Genomic DNA, 17,086 nt, shown 5'->3' on the forward strand with positions numbered 1-17,086 from the left:
AGGGTAGAGAGCCTTGCAGTTGTTTTTTTTTTAAGGTACATTTATTTAATTTATTTTTTTGTGTGTAGAAGAACTGGAGTGTAGGCCAGAGGTAAGGGGCGGAGGGCAAAGTGAGAGGATTTGCTAAAGACAGAGTGGGGAGCAGAACAGGAGGATTTACAGAAATACACTGCTAAAGGAAGCAGCAGGTGAGACGGGAGTTCTGTGCACCATATGTGGGTTGGCTGCCTGGTCTGGATTCAAACTCAGGCCCATAACAGTGATAACACTGAGACTTAACTCCTATGCCGCTGGGGAGGCCTGAGAGCCTTGTAGTTGAATTCTGTGAGTGACTAGAGAATTTTTCATGAGAAAGATTAAGCCAAAGGAAAGAAAAAGATAACCCTGATAAGAGTCACTTTGCATTTAAAAGTTTGACAGGAAGAAATAATTTTGTTGACTGATTGTGGGAATGAAAATTAGAAAGTAAGAAGAAAATAAGAAAGATGCCAAGCTTTATGTTTCTAGTCTAATCTCAGCAGAGGCAAAGAAACCAACATAAAGAAATACTTTGTCACCTGATTCTCAAGTGTTTTTATAGGGTCTGTGTTCAAAAGGAATGTTTTTCCTAGTCAACCATTTTAATGTTTGTTCTCATTTCAGAATTCTTGTATGATAAGTATTCTTTTCTTTTCTATTAGTGTAGTGTACTACTTCCCAGAATTTTTTTCTTTTTAATGTCGCATGTAGATTTCTGTTTCTGTGAAATTATGACTTGTATCATGGTAACTTGTATCATGAAGTTGCTGCCTACCAGGAGTGTTTGTGTTCAAAAAGTCAGCTTTTGAAATTATCCTGGCTTACTGCTAGTGAAAATCAGAAGGAAAAACAGGATGTTTCATTAATAATTACTCTCCCTATCTGATTACAGGTCACTGGGACTCCTTAGGACCTCAGGAAATAAAATTAGCTGGGATGTAAGTTCTTTTGCTAAATGAACAACTTGATATTTACCATAATGGACACCCTACACATTGTATTAGAAGAGACATAGGTATAGGCCTCCCTAAGGCCTAAGATGGAAGAAAGAAAGTTTGGGATGCTCAAGATGCTAAAGAATGACAAAACAGTAGTATTTGGGACTTAACTGACTGAAGGTTTTTTTGTTTGTTTGTTTTTTAATCTACAGCAGACATCACCAGCATGTTAAAAAATGCAATCCAGTGAGTAACTCCTCTTTTTTGGGGTTTTGGGTTTGTTTCTCAGGTGGGAGGCAGAGAGTTTCCAGCTCACCTGCAGCTCCAGAATGCTGATGGTTTTATTTTTTATAAAGATTTTTTTATTTATTTATACAAGCACTGGGTACAGTCAGAAGAGCGGGAGGGTGAGAGAATTCACCAGAGCCAGAGCTGGGAACAGAACAGACAGACTGACAAAATACACTGCTGAGGGGAGCAGCGGGCGGCAGGAGAGGTCTGCACGCCATGTGGGACCGTACGCGCCATGTGGGACCCTCCTCTGGTGGCCGGGAGCAGCCGGGGACCTAACTGGTGCTGCAGAGGGTTCGCAACCCAGCGCTGAACCGCTGCGTCACCGGGGAGGCCCAAAATGCTGATGGTTTTAGATCTCTTCTAGGCACAGCTGCTTTGTAGCACTCCGAATGTGGTGGACCACAGATACAGGAAGAAAGAGGCAATACATAGCTCATCCTCAAACAAAGAAAATGTGAGTGTTTAATGGAAACCTAGATGTTGTCTTTTTCTGCATTTGAGTGGAACAACTCATCAGTATCATCATGAGTTCTAAGAGCTGTATGTGCCTCAATATACTAGACAGCAATTTGTATCATTAGAAGAAAAAAATTATTTATGATTTGTTAGTTTTGTTTTTTTCTCTGTTAAGTTTGAACCCAGGATAGAAACCTAGCTCTAAGACTTCCATAGCAAGTCATCATTATTACTCTAAGGACAAATATCTGTTACTGTAGTGTAAGGAATGGGGACTTTTTAAAATTTTTATTTATTTATTTATTTAAAGATTTATTTATACAAGCACTGGGTACAGTCAGAAGCACGGGAGGTTGAGAGAATTGATCAGAGCTAGAGCAGGGAACAGAACAGGCAGACTGACGAAATACACTGCTGAGGGGAGCAGCGGGCATGGCAGGAGAGGTCTGTTGTGCCATCTGGGACCTTTGCCAGCGGCCGGGGATCGAAATGGCGCTTCAGAGGCTGTGGGCAGCCTTGCAACCCAGCTCTCAACCACTGCGCTATCAGGGGAGGCCCAAGGGGACTTTTTTTTAATAGATAGAAATAATTTACATGACTTGTTCATAGACTCTTTGCATGAAATCACATATAAGTCTGTGTTTCTTTAGTTCTTATTTCCTCCTTAGCCTAGCTTTATAACCCCTATTCTAAGGAAGTCATCATGCTTTTTTGTGGGAGCCTCAGATTGTCGTCATTTCCAAGTTGAAAGTGACCTCTCCATAGTCACCTAATCACTAAGATTATTCTCTAATTACTCAACTAATTCTCTTTTCTAGCCATCTTTTTCTTTTCACACCTCGCATCCTTTGCCCCAGGTCAGCATCCATAAAAGAAAGCTGCTGTTCTTTCCCCACACAGACGAAGTTATACCCATGTTTTTATCTGTTATAATCAGCTTTTTCTTGGTTTTAATATTGACTTTCTAGTTTCCCTTTATAATCACTTCTTAAAAATCTCACTATCCTGTCCCCAGTCAGGCTCTCAATTTCCCTCACTTCCTTTTGCTTATAGTATACTCTAAAGTAAATCTACATACCATATATCAAATTCAAACCGTAATTTGTATCTTCGGGATATAGAGTCAACCCTAATTACATTTAATATATTTTGTAAGGGTTATTTATGGCTTCATCAGATGAAATGTTTTTTGGAAGGGCCTAATAACACTTCTCTTCCTCAAGCCAACGTAGTTTCTGTTATGCAGGAAAACAGCACTTTGAAGTCCTTGGAGTGGTGGGTACCCAGGAATCTGAGATTTCATCAGAGACCAGGGGAACCTTATGTGTCTTCCCATTCTCTAATGGTGAGTCACTAAACATCTTTATTAAATGTCAGTTGAGATGTGGGTATAGGATGGCAGATCCTTTGAAATTTTTTTAAGCTGATGAGAATGAGGAAAGTATTTGGAGAATTAACATTCTGGCAGGGAAAGGGAGGCGACTTATGTCCTCTGATCTTTATATTTGTTTATGAAGAAAAAATTCTAATGCCTTTTATTTATTTTTTAAAAAGATTTATTTATTTATGCATACAAGAACTGGGATACAGGCCAGAGGTGTGGGGGGGGTGAGAGGATTCACCAGAGACAGAATAAGGAACAGAACAGGTAGACTGAAAATACACTGCTGAGGGGAGCAGCAGGCTAGACAGAAGTCTGCTGCACCATGTGGGTCACCTTCCTGACTGGGGATCAAACTCATCCTGCAGTGGCTGCAGATAGCTTCATAGTGCTGTGACTTAACTCCTTGCACCACCAAGGAGGCCCCTCCTCATTTCTTTTCAGTTTTTTTTTTTTTTTTAAGATTTATTTATTTATTTATATAAGCACTGGGTACAGTCAGAAGCGCGGGAGGATGAGAGAATTCACCAGAGCCAGAGCGGGGAGCAGACCAGGCAGACTGACAAAATACACTGCTGAGGGGAGCAGCGGGCACGGCAGGAGAGGTCTGCGTGCCATGTGGGACCCTCGCTGGTGGCCAGGGATAGAACCGGTGCTGCAGAGGCTGCGGGCAGCTTCGCAGGCCAGCACTCAACTGCTGCGCCACCAGGGGAGGCCCTCTTTTCAGTTTTTCACTGTGTATAGTTTTACGAAGTTGAGGCTCTATCACATATAAAACTTTATATCCTTTTTAAAAGCTAATAATAAAGCTCATTATAAACTTTTTTTAAGATTTATTTTTATTTATTTATGCATTAAAGAGCTGGGAAGTAGATCAGAGGTGTGGGGGGTGAGAGGATTCGCCAGAGACAGAGTGGGGAGCGGAACAGGTGGATCTACTGAAAATACACTGCTGAGGGGAGCAGCCGGTAAGACAGGAGAGATCTGCTGCACCATTTGTAGGTTAGCTCCCTGTCTGGGATAGAACTTACACCATAGTAGTGGTAGTGCTGAAACTTAATCCCTATGCTACCAGAGAGGCCCTTCTTCTAAGAGTTTTGTAGTTTAGCTCTTATGTTTGAATCTTTATTATTGTTGTTTTTTTTTTAACACCTACCCCTATCTCCTGTGTTTAGGCAAACTGTTTTTAGTTAATTAGTTAGGAACCATTTTTAGTTAATTTTTATATTGGTGTAAGTTAAGGTTCCTGAATAGTTTTTACTATTGTCAATATACTTGACAGGACAATGGAAACTTGGAGGAAAGTGAAATGAAATATCTGGGCAGTCCCATTACAGCTCCAAAATTGGCTAATAATCCAGAACTAGAAGACCAGGCAGAGCAGATATCAGATGAATTGATGGAATTTTCCTTCCATGATCACGAAGAGATCAAGGTAAGCACTTACTGATGGAATCTTTGCATTTTTTATATTTCTTTATTCTTGAATAAGCAAAGTTGTGTTTCTAATTTTTGTAGTCATTATACTAAGTGATAGGTGAGCAGAGATCAAGGCAGACATGGTCTCTACACTTTAAGGGCCACCTAACGTGATGTCAGGTCACTTTGGTACTCTACTGCTGCGTGAACAGGTTCAGTCAGTTGTTTGAGTAGATCACCATCAATGTAGTTTGGTATAATGATGTCTCTAGAATAATAGTAATGGACAGAATATACCTACCAGGGATTTTCAGGTGGTTTACAATATGTCCTTTTTTCTTCTTTTTCTACCCCATCTCCCAGGAATATCAAAAGCTTGTGGTTTATTTGACATGTACTGATATTTCAAAGATAGATTCTGAGACATTTAGCATTTCTGAATCAACTTCATTTTCTTAAAACAAATATATGTGTGGGGGAGTGTTCTTAAATTCATTTTATAAGGCAAATATAGAACACTTGGATTCTATTCCTCATTCTCCACAGCTCAGTTTCTAATTTATAAAATGGAAAGCACGATAAAAAACAATAACCTCAATAGGATTGTTGTGGATGTGATAAAGTATGAAGAGTGGTTTGTAATACATATAAAATACATGTACAAACAATTGTGTATGTAGTAAAAAACAATGTAAGCTATAATAATTCAATAAAACATTTCTTGTGAGACTGACTAGACTGACTTGTGCCAGGTACTGTACTAGACTGAGGACAGAATCATGATTAAGCCAGATTAGAATACTGATTTTCATGTAGTTTCTATTTATATTTTTCCAGTTATGACAATAGACAAATAAGCCAATAAACAAGATAATGTTAGATCACCCAAAGTGCTATGAATGATGATATGGTATAAAAAAAGGCCTAGGAGTGTGGGAGGTACTACTTTTAACTTTAACCTGAGTAAAGTAGAAAAAATGTGACATAATTAAATTTGTAAAGAAGGGTAACTTAAAAGGAATACCATGTTCTGTTTTGGTCATTTGAATTCGAGGTAATAACAGGAATTTAAATGGAAATACTAAATGAGAAATTGCAACCAACAGGATTGGAAATGTACATTTTAGGACCATCTACGTAAAGGCGAAAATGAAGTCTAATGACTCCAAGATCATGGCAGAGAGGAAGAGCTTGGGTAGAGGGCCTCCCTGGTAGCACAAGGGGTTAAGACACAACCTATGAAGCTATCCATAGTCACTACAGAATGATTTCGATCCCCGGCCAGGGAGCTACCCTCATGGCGCAGCAGACTCTCCTGACTCTCCCGCTGCTCCCCTCAGCAGTATATTTCAGTCAATCTGCCTGTTCTGTTCCCTACTCTGTCTCTGGTGAATCCTCTCACCCCGACACCTCTGGCCTGTACCCCTGTTCTTGTATGCATAAATAAATAAATCTTTAAAAAAAAAAAAGAAAGAGCTTGGGTAGAAGGAATGATCATTGAGAAATTGATAATGAAGTAGATACATTTAGGAATAACATCATTCAAGAATCAAAAAGGGGAATCTAGGACACAAGTAAAGGGATCAATTTTATATATTTATTCCTTTTTTTCATTTGTCTATTTTGGTAAAATATACAAAAATACAACATTTTAACCATTTTTGAGTGTATGGTTCAGTGTTGCTAAGAACTTTTACGTTGTTGGAAATGTGCTTATCCCACTCTAGAACTTTTTCATCACCCCAAACAGAAACTCTTTTTTTTTTCTTTTTTAAAGATTTATTTATTTATTCAAGAACTGGGGTATGGTCAGAGGTGCGGGAGGGTGAGAGAATTCACCAGAGAGAGTGGGGAGCAGAACAGGCAGGCGGACCAAAGACACTGCTTGAGGGGAACAGCGGGTGAGGCAGGAGAGGTCTGCCATGCCATGTGGGTTTCTCCCTGGCTGGCCGGGAATCGAACCCACTCTGCAGAGGCTGTGGACAGCTTCACAGCGCAGCGCTCAACCCACTGTGCCACTGGGGAGGCCCCCAAATAGAAACTCTTGAGGGAGTTTTATAGTTTCAGCTCTTACATTTTTTTTTTTTAATTTTTTAAAGATTTATTTTATTTATGTATCCAAGAACTGTGGTATAGGCCAGAGGTATGGGGGCTGGTGAGAGGATTCACCAGAAACAGAATGGGGAGCAGAACAGGTGGATCTACTGAAATACACTGCTGAGGGGAGCAGCAGGCGAGACAGGAGAGGTCTGCTGCGCCATGTGGGTCAGCTCCCATCTTGGGATGGAACTCATGCTGCAGCGGTTGCCCAATAGCTTCATAGCATTGAGACTTAACCCCTTGCACCACCAGGGAGGCCCCTCTTACATTTATTTTGAATTTTTGTATGTGATATAAGGCCAGGGTCCAGTTTCATTCCCTTGTATGTGGATATCCAGTTTTCCCAGCATCATTTGTTAAAAGTTTTATCTTTTCCTCATTGAATAGTCTTGGAACCCATGTGGAAAATCACTAGACCATGTATGTGAGGGTTTATTTCTGGACTTTATTCTGGAAGCACCTATGTGTCTTTTTTTTATACCAGTACCTGTATTTTTCATTAAACTAGTATTTTTGAAAAAACATCTTTGTAATAAGTAATTTTGTATATTCTTTTCATGTGTTATACTTTTTTTAAAAAAAAGATTTATTTATTTATGCACACAAGAACTGGGGTTCAGGCTAGAGATGTGGGGGGTGAGAGGATTCACCAGAGACAGAGTGGGGAACAGAACAGGCAGCCTGACTGAAATACACTGCTGAGGGGAGCAGTGGGCGAGACAGGAGAGGTCTGCTGTGCCATGTGAGTAGCTACCTGGCTGGCCTGGGATCCAACTCATGCTGCAGAGGCTGCCGATAGCTTCAAAGTGCTGTGCTTAACCCCTTGAGCCACCAGGGAGGCCCCTTTCACATGTTATACTTTAAAACCTAATCACTAAAACCAGCTAACCCTATCTGACCACCATTTCTGACCCTGAGTAAAGGGGGAACTTGAGATTATCTGGAATTAGAGGGAAAAGTCAACAGCATGGGAATCAATGGAGCACAGTGGTATAGAAAGTGCAGACTGTGGAACTAGACTGCCTGGATTCATAGCTTGGCCCTGCCACTCTTGTCACTATGGGTGAGACATGCTCTCCCTATGCCTCAAAAAAAGAAATAGTTTTAATAATATTTAAAGGGTTGATATGATGAGCAAATGAGTTAATTACACATAAAGCATTTAGAACAGTACTTGTAAATTAATAGTGCTTAATTATTATAATATAAGGACTGAAACATGTGAAGTTATGAAGAATGTTAATAGATGAAGGTCTTGATGTTCTCAGCAAAGTGAAAGTTTAAATAATCTGATGACTGAGAGAAATCGTTAGGTGATCTTGAAGTATGTGGAAAAGATTATTTTTTATTATTATTTTATTATGTTTATGCATACAAGAACTGGGGTACAGGCCAGAGGTACGGGGGTTGATGGTGAGAGGATTCACCAGAAACAGAGTGGGGAACAGAACAGGCAGACTGACTGAAATACACTGCTGAGGGGAGCAGTGGGCAAGGCAGGAGAGGCCTGCTGCGCCATGTGGGTTTCTCCTTGGCCAGGGATCAAACTCATGCTTGCAGTGGCTATGGTTAGCTTCATAGGTTGTGTCTTAACCCTTTGCGCCACCAGGGAGTCCCGATGTGGAAAAGATTATAATCATTTGGAAACTGAGGAAGGTAACTACTACAAGACTAATAAAATAATATTTGTAAAAAAAAATAAAATAATATTTGTAAGGTCCTATGGGATAGACCTGTGTGGCATAGTGTCTTTGTACAAGAATGATCTCCGGGAAGGAAAATAGGAGACCCTGAAACTCCAAGGGTGATTAAGCAAAGGTTAAAGGGTGCCAATGATAGATAAAAAAGGGGTCAGGGAAGCCTAGGTTACAGTGTAGGCAGCAGAGAAGTAAATGATGATTGATCAAAGTTTGGATAAGGAACCAGAAATCATTGGGTAGACTCAGTAAAGTAAGAAAAGTAATGTGATTCAAAGTTACTGAGAGGGCATAAACTATCTGATTTAGAAAGTTTTGTGAACCAGAAGAGGTTTTAATCAATTTGAAAACATGACAAATTTCAACTCTTGGTGGTAGCCTAATAGAGGATGATTTTTTTTTTAATCCTAGTTTAATGTGCAGCACAGAGAAATTTGATGCCAAGTATTTGAGGAATTGTGAAGCCACACTCTTCAAAGGGTTGTTAGTGACCATTGTGTGAGTGTGGTATGGTAGTATGGACTACTGTGTTGAAGATAACAGGAGTGACTGTAGAGGAAAGGAAAAATGAGAGCCAGGTAATAAGAACAGCTTCCCTTTATGGATTGTTTATAACGTATTAGGTTTTCTATGAGTGCTGAAGAGTTTACATTCATCATCACATTTAATTCTCATATCAATCATGAAAGATGAGTATTATCCCCTTTTAAGAGAATAACATTAGGCCCTGAGGTAAAGTCTCTTATCCAAGGTCACAAAGTTAGCAAGTGGCACAGCCAGAATTTAAAAAAGATCTGCCTGATGCCAGAGTCTGTTTTTAGTAGTAGTGTCTCCTGCAAAATACACCTGGGGGGTAAAATCATTCTAGAGACATATAATGTTTTGTGTAGCATTGATAAAGTTGAATAGCCAGAGCTTGAATGAAATACTGTTAAGGAAGATGGTAAATTCTGTTCAGTAAAACTTTGTGAGATGATGAGAATATTTTGTCTGTGCAATACAATAGTTACATGTGGCTACTGAGCACTTAAAATGTCACTAGTACTACTAAGGAACTGAATCTTTATTTTTTAATTTAATTAATGCAAATAGTCAAGTGTGGCTAGTGTTACTATAATGGGTAGTGCAGATTTGGAACCCTCTATGAAGTATGGTGCCTGGAACACCAGTATCAGAATCAAGCAGAAACTACTTAGAAATGCAAATTTATGGGCATCACCCCAGACCGTCTGTGTTTTAACAATCCCTTTCAAACATTAAAGTTTGAAAGCCAGTACTCTGTAAAACAGTATTAAACCCGGGGCCTCCCTGGTGGCACACAGGGTTAAGCACAGTGCTATGAAGCTATCCACAGCGTCTGCAGCATGAGTTCAATCCCCGGCCGGCCAGGGAGCAACCCACATGGCACAGCAGACCTCTCCTGTCTTGCCTGCTGCTCCCCTAAGCAGTGTATTTCAGTACATCTGCCTGCTCTTCTCCCCACTCTGTCTCTGGTGAATCCTCTCACCAGCCCTCCTCCACACCTCTGGCCTGTACTCCAGTTTTGTATGCATAAATAAATAAAGCTTAAAAAAATAGTATTAAACCCTGTTTGCTCTTAATTTTACTGGTTTGTGGGAAAACAGAACCAGAATATAATCTGAAAGAGACACAATGGGTATTGGGTGAATTGATAGCAGTCTTCTTGAAACAAATGTTTTTGAGCAGTTTCTGATAATGGAGAGTAGATTTGTGGAAAAATAGCAAGTTTAGGGTAGTTAGCATGGGGAAGCAGTTGCTAGACCTTTTGGGGGAAAAAAACAATACAAAATGAACATTTAATGTTGTTTTTATAAATATATATTGTTCATATTTGTAAAATATTGTTAATACAGTCAAAATCAAGTGGTATTAACTGAGTCAATTGAATTTAATATTGATTAAAAAGAAAATCCTTTTAAGACCTCCCTGATGGTGCAAGGGGTTAAGTCTCAGCACTATCAAGCTATCACCAACCATTGCAGCAGGAGTTCAATCCCTGGCTGAGATGCTAACCCACCTGGCAAGGCAGACCTCTCCTGTGTCTCTCTTGCTGCTCCCCTTAGCAGTGTATTTCAGTAGATCTGCCTGTTCTGCTCCCCCAACCTCTGGCCTAGACCACAGTTCTTGTATGCATAAATAAATTAAAAAAAAGAAAAACCTTTTATTTTCAATTTTACTGTTGAAAATTTGTCTAAAGTGTGTTAGTCTGTTTTTATGAAGGTATAAATACAGTACAGTGAACACAATTGAATCTTTGCTGATTGAAGGTCTTTCATAGTCAGAAGCATTGTTCTGAATTGTATGATAATTGTACAGGTGAATAGATTTAAAATAGAATGACACACATACACACACACCACTATCCCCAGAAAATACTCTAGAAGTTTTGTTTATTTGTATGGAAGAATAACATATGGTTGCTAGGTATTTATTTTGATGGTCTTTAAAAAGCATTACAGGGCCTCCCCGGTGGCGCAGCGGTTGAGCGCTGGGTTGCGAAGCTGCCCGCAGCCTCTGCAGTGCCAGTTCGATCCCCGGCTGCTCCTGATCACCGGAGGAGGATCCCACATGGCGCGCAGACCTCTTCTGCCGCCCGCTGCTCCCCTCAGCAGTGTACTTTCGTCCTTCTGCCTGCTCTGCTCCCCGCTCTGGCTCTGGTGAATTCTCTCACCCTCCCGCGCTTCTGACTGTACCCAGTGCTTGTATAAATAAATAAATAAATCTTCAAATAAATAAAATTAAAAAAAAATAAATAAATAAAAAGCATTACATTTATTTATGGTCTGATTTTCTTGGGTTGTGACTTATAAAGTCATTTTCAGTTGAGGGTCTACTGTATAAGAATTTGTATATTAGTAGGTTTTAGATTGGAAAAGGACTAGGAGACTTTTTTTCTTTTGACTGGCTTAACTCTTTGCTAAATGAAAACAGATAGCTTTTGAAGCATGAACTCCTACTGGAGCTTAGTGTAACCTTTTTAATTTCTGATTCTTTCATTTAAAAACTATTGAGTGCCTGTTTTATGTTAAACACTGTGCAGGACATGGATGATATAATAGTGAACAAAACAGACTAGATTTATGCCCTCTTGGAGTTTATATTCTTATCAGGGAGACATCAAAAACCAAAAAATACATGTTTATCAAGTTAATAGTTGTCTGGTTAGAGTTCTTTTTTTGCATATAAACTGATATAAACAAACTGATTCTAGTTACCTATAGCAGAAATGGGATTTTCTGTAGGGTATTAAGGAACTCAGAGAGTTACCAGAAAGGTTGAAATACAAGGTAAGGCCCTGCCAAAATACTACTATGAGAACATGGTGCTTGGGATGCTACTAATAGAAGGAAACCTTAAATGCGAATAATTGGAAAGGTCTCATTAAACAGCAGATATTTTGTTGAGAACAGATTAATGAACTGTCTGGTTTGCCTATTACTGAGGAGGTTCCTAGGACTTTCAATGCTAACCTGGAAAAGTCCTGGGCAAACTGGAATAGCTTGGTTACTCTAGTTGTGAAGGACAAGAGTAGAAGCAAGAGCATTCCATGAGGAGGAAATACTGTAGGGCCTCCCTGGTGCCTCAAGGGGTTAAGACGCAACCTATGAAGCAGTCCGCAGCCACTGCAGCACAAGTTCGATCCCCTGGCCAGCCAGGGAGCAATCCACATGGTGCAGCAGATCTCTTCTGACTCACCTGCTCCTCCCCTCAGCAGTGTACTTCGGTCAATCTGTCTGTTCTGTTCCCCACTCTGTCTCTGGTGAATCCTCTCATCCCCCACACTTCTGGCCTGTACCCCAGCTTTTGTATGCATAAATAAATAAATCTTAAAAAATAAAAAAAAAAAAGGAAATACTGTAGGTGCAGAGGTCCCAAAGTTGCAAAGATCTTGGCATGTTCATGAATCAGAGAAGTCAATGTAAGTGAGGCGGACCATTACATACGGTGGGAAGGAAGATGTGAGCAGCAGACAGATCATGCAGGGTCTTTTGGCTATATGAGTGATTTTATTCCAAGTGTATTGAGAAGCTCTTGCAAGGTTTTAAGCAGATATATATGATGGGATATGTTTTATGATGACAGCTCTTGTTGCTGGATGAGGAATGGTTTAGAAAACATCAAGAAATGGAAGAAAAGGAAAAATAAAGAGTTGAAAGTAGATAAACACAGGAAGCTACTACAACAGTCCTGGCACAATAGCGTGGGCGAAGTTGGTGGCTGTGGAGACAGAGGGAAATGCATGAATTAAAAATGTATTTGGATCAAGAATCAACAGGGGGGGGCCTCCCCGGTGGCGCAGCGGTAGAGCGCTGGGTTGCAAAGCTGCCCGCAGCCTTTGCGGCACCGGTTCAATCCCCGGCTGCTCCCTGGCCACCGGAGGAGGGTCCCACATGGCGCGCAGACCTCTCCTGCCGCCCGCTGCTCCCCTCAGCAGTGTACTTCGGTCTTTCTGCCTGTTCTGATCCCCGCTCTGGCTCTGGTGAATTCTCTCACCCTCCCACGCTTCTGACTGTACCCAGTGCGTGTATAAACAAAACAAAACAAAACAAACAAATAAAAAAAAAAAATGCTTCTATTTAAAAAAAAAAAAAAAGAATCAACAGGGGGGCCTCCCCACTGGCACAACAGTTGAGCACTGGGCTGCGAAGCTGCCTGCAGCGTCTGCAGCACTGGTTCAATCCCCGGCTAGCCGGCCAGGGTCCCACATGGCACGCAGACCTCTCCTGCCGTGCCCACTGCTCCCCTCAGCAGTGTATTTTGTCAGTCTGCCTGTTCTGCTCCCCGCTCTGGCTCTGGTGAATTCTCTCACTCTCCCACGTTTCTGACTGTACCCAGTGCTTGTATAAATAAATATTTATTTATACATAAATAAATTTTATAAATAAAATTTATTTTATTTGATGAATGAGCAGGAGGGTGAGAGAATTAATTCACCAGAGCCAGACCTGGGAGCAAAGCAGGCAGAAGGACCGAAGTACACTGCTGAGGGGAGCAGTGTGCGGCAGGAGAGGTCTGCGCGCCATGCGGGTCCCTCCTCCGGTGGCCGGGGAGCAGCCGGGGATCGAACCAGCGCCACAGAGGTTGCGGGCAGCTTCGCAACCCAGCGCTCAACCGCTGCGCCATCAGGGAGGCCCTTGAAGTGTTAGTTTCAAAGAGAAAACACATCAGAAGCAACACTTCTTATCAATTTTAGCAACTTGTCTGCCTGTACTCGTTATAATCTACCATCTTTCTTGTTATACTGAATGAAGTACCCCTACTCCTATATAAATCCTCACCTTACCCTTCATTTTGCATTTATTCATTCAGTAACGCTGAGGATACAGTAGTGAACACAACAAGGCCCCTGCTCTAGTGGAGTGTACATTGTAGTTAGGAGGAGAGAAACTGAAACCTTTATAATACGGCAGGTGATAAAATTACTATGGTAAAAAAGCAGGGCAAGGGGAATATGGAGTATTTGGATTGAGGTAGAGTAGATTGGGAATCGATACTTTTGTTAGGTTTCCTGAGTCAGAGAAGACATTTTGAGAATGAGCAGAGATCTGAAGTAGTAAGGGAGCCGAACAAATAGTTATCAGGAGAAATGGGTTATTCCATGCAGAAGGAAAACCAAGTGCAGTATCCCTGAGGTGAAAGCATGCTTGGAATGTTCATGAAAGAGCAAGAAAGCGGTGTAGTTGGAGCAAAGTAAGCAGTGGCAGAAGGTAGATGAGGGCACAGAGAGTAGATAGCAGGAGCGTGTATCATGTTGGGTCTTGTAGGTCATTGTAAAGACTGTAAAAACTCTGAGCCAGATGAAGGCATTTCTAGTCTGCTATGCAGTATTCCTTTTCTCTCTCTTTTTCTCTCTCTCTCTTTCTCTCTCTCCCTCTCTCTCCCCCCTGTATCATTAATTTTCTCCTTTCTCCTAGAATGGTAGGTCTCAAAATTTTTAGTATCAAGACTCCTTTAAATCTTAAAAATTACTGAGAATCCCTTGCTTTGTATCTAATCTTACCAGAAAAGCAATCAGTTTTACTCTACTGTGTACAATGTTAACTATGGGTTCTTGAGATGTCCTTTATCAGGTTGAAGAAGTTCCCTTCTGTTCCTAGTTTGCTGAGAGATTTTAGCAGAAACTGATAACCAGTTTTTTTTTTTTTTAAAGATTTATTTATTCATGCATACAAGAACCGGGGTACAGGCCAGATGTGTGGGAGGGTGAGAGGATTCACCAGAGACAGAGTGGGGAACAGAACAGGCAGACTGACTAAAATACACTGCTGAGGGGAGCAGCAGGCGAGACAGGATTGGTCTGCTGCCCCATGTGGGTATCTCCCCGGCTGGCCTTCACAGCGCGGTGGTCAACCGCCTGTGCCACCAGGGGAGGCCCTGATAACCAGGTTTTTTTGGTTCTTTTTTTCAGTGATTTGCCAGTATGTTTTTTTAAAAAAATTTTATATATTTTATTTTATATAATTCTTACATCATTTTTCATTTTTGCACAATGTATGCATTTTCATGTTGGTTATATTCCCCATACAATTCCCATCCCACCTCTCCTCTGCCCCCCTCCCCTCCCTAGTGTGTCTCTGGTTTATAGTTGCTTGTTGATTTTGATTTTTTCTTTAGCAACATGGATGGCGCTGGAAGGGATCATGCTCAGCGAAATAAGCCAGAAAGAAAAAGAAAAATACCGGATGGTCTCACTCATAGCAGGAATTTAGAAAACCTAAATGAGGGACCAGGAAAAAGACTAATTATAATAATATAACCAGTTTTGTTAGATGTTTTCTCTGCATTTGTTGAGATGATCATATGAGCTTTCTTAACCTTTTAATATGGTGAATTGCACTGATTAATTTTCAGACATGGTTATGATACATTATTCTTTGTAATAGATTGCTGGGTTTGATTTGCAAAAAATTTTTTAAAGATTTATTTGTTTATACATACAAGAGCTGGGGTGCAGGCCAGAGATGCGGGGAAGGGGGCTCACCAGAGACAGTGGGGAGCAGAACAGGCAGACTCACTGAAACACAGTGCTAAGGGGAGCATCGAGAGAGACAGGAGAAGTCAGCTGAGCCATGCGGGCCACCTCCCTGACTGGGGATCGAACTCGTGCTGCAGTGGCTGCAGACAGCTTCATAGTGCTGTGTCTTAACCTCTTGAGCCACCAGAGAGACCCTGATTTGCAAAATTTTGTTGAGGAATTTTGCATCTCTGCTAATGATACTGATCCTTAGTGTTTTGTTTTTCTTGAACTGTCTGGTATCTATATCAGTATAATGCTGTCATCAATCAAGTGTTGGATAGAATTCCTTCTTTTTCAGTTTTCTGGAGGATTTTGTGTAGAATTAGTTTTGTTTATTTATTTTTTTAGCTGTTTGAAAGAATTCATGAATGAAGTTATCTAGACCTGGAGTTTTCTTTGTGGGAGGTTTTTATTTTTTAAACAAATTTAATTTCTCTTTTTTTTTAAACTTTTTTTTTTAAAGATCTATTTATTTATGCATACAAGAACCGGGTACAGGCCAGAGATGCAGGGGGTGAGAGGATTCACCAGAGAGAGTGGGGAACAGAACAGGCAGACTGACTGAAATACACTGCTGAGGGGAGCAGTGAGTGAGTCAGGAGAGGTCTGCTGCGCCATGTGGGTTGCTCCCTGGCCCACTGGGGATCGAACTCATGCTGCAGAGGCTGTGGTTTGCTTTGTAGTGTGGTGCTTACCCCTTGTGCCACCAGGGAGGCCCCTAATTTAATTTCTTTTATAGACATGGAGCTGTTGAATTTGTCTATTTCCTTTTCATTTAGTTTGTGTCTGAGTTTGTCAATTTAATCTAAATTGTCAAATTTTTGGCATAAAGTTGTTCATAATATTCCTTTAGGTGTCCTTTAATATCTGTTCAATGCACAATGATGTCTTTCTTTCATGATATTGTTTATTTGTGTCTTCTCTCTTTTGCTCCTGATAAGTTTGGCTAGAGATTAATCAATATTGGGCACTCCAAAGAACCATCTTTTGGTTTCATTGACTGGTTTGGTGAGTTTGTTTTTTTTTTTTTAAGATTTATTTTATTTATTTATGCATGTAAGCACTGGGGTCTGGGCCAGAGGTACGAGGTGGGGGGCAATGAGAGGATTCACCAGAGACAGAGTGGGGAGCAGAACAGGTAGATCCACTGAAACGTATTGCCAGGGGGAGCAGTGGGAGAGAGGAGAGGTCTGCTGCGCCAGATGGGTTATGCCCCTGGCTGGAAATTGAATTCATATTGCAATGTCTGGCAATCACTTGATGGCCCCTTGTATTTAACCCCTGCACCACCTACTTGTGGAAAGTTTTTTCAATTACTAATTAATCTCTTTACTCTTCATAAATCTTATCAGATTTTCTATTTCTTCTTGAGTCACTTGCAGTAGGTTTTGTGTTATTTCTTTTTTTTGTTTTTTAAAGATTTATTTATTTATTTATACAACACTGGGTACAGTCAGAAGCGCGGGAGGGTGAGAAAATTCACCAGAGTCAGAGAGGAGAGCAGAGCAGGCAGACTGACGAAGTACACTGCTGAGGGGAGCAGCCGGTGGCAGGAGAGGTCTGCGCGCCACGTGGGACCCTCCCCCAGTGGCCGGGGATTGAATCGGCGCAGCAGAGGCTGCGGGCAGCTTCGCAACCCAGCGCTCAACTGCTGCGCCACCAGGGAGGCCCGGTTTTGTGTTATTTCTATAAAATTGGTAGTAATGGCCCCTCTTTCATTCCTGATTTTATCAATTTGAGTCTT

At 41.0% G+C, this 17,086-nt stretch overlaps 1 protein-coding gene across 7 annotated transcripts in view; it reads left to right on the top strand.

Moving 5' to 3' along the window:
- Nucleotides 1-17,086, top strand: part of CDC25C (cell division cycle 25C) — a 33,626-nt gene that overhangs the window by 4,363 nt on the left and 12,177 nt on the right. For 6 of the 7 annotated variants that reach the window (XM_054694349.1, XM_054694348.1, XM_037509213.2 and 3 more), the window contains 5 exons: nucleotides 911-956; nucleotides 1,169-1,202; nucleotides 1,615-1,704; nucleotides 2,953-3,051; nucleotides 4,370-4,522. In XM_054694349.1, coding sequence (XP_054550324.1) covers nucleotides 911-956; nucleotides 1,169-1,202; nucleotides 1,615-1,704; nucleotides 2,953-3,051; nucleotides 4,370-4,522 — 422 coding nt within the window. The remainder of the gene's footprint in view (nucleotides 1-910; nucleotides 957-1,168; nucleotides 1,203-1,614; nucleotides 1,705-2,952; nucleotides 3,052-4,369; nucleotides 4,523-17,086) is intronic. The other variant, XM_054694350.1, reaches the window with a different exon arrangement.

The sequence above is a fragment of the Talpa occidentalis genome, unplaced genomic scaffold (genome assembly GCF_014898055.3).
Source record: "Talpa occidentalis isolate TD23 unplaced genomic scaffold, MPIMG_talOcc4v2.1 talOcc4.13, whole genome shotgun sequence".
NCBI classification, from domain to species: Eukaryota; Metazoa; Chordata; class Mammalia; order Eulipotyphla; family Talpidae; genus Talpa; species Talpa occidentalis.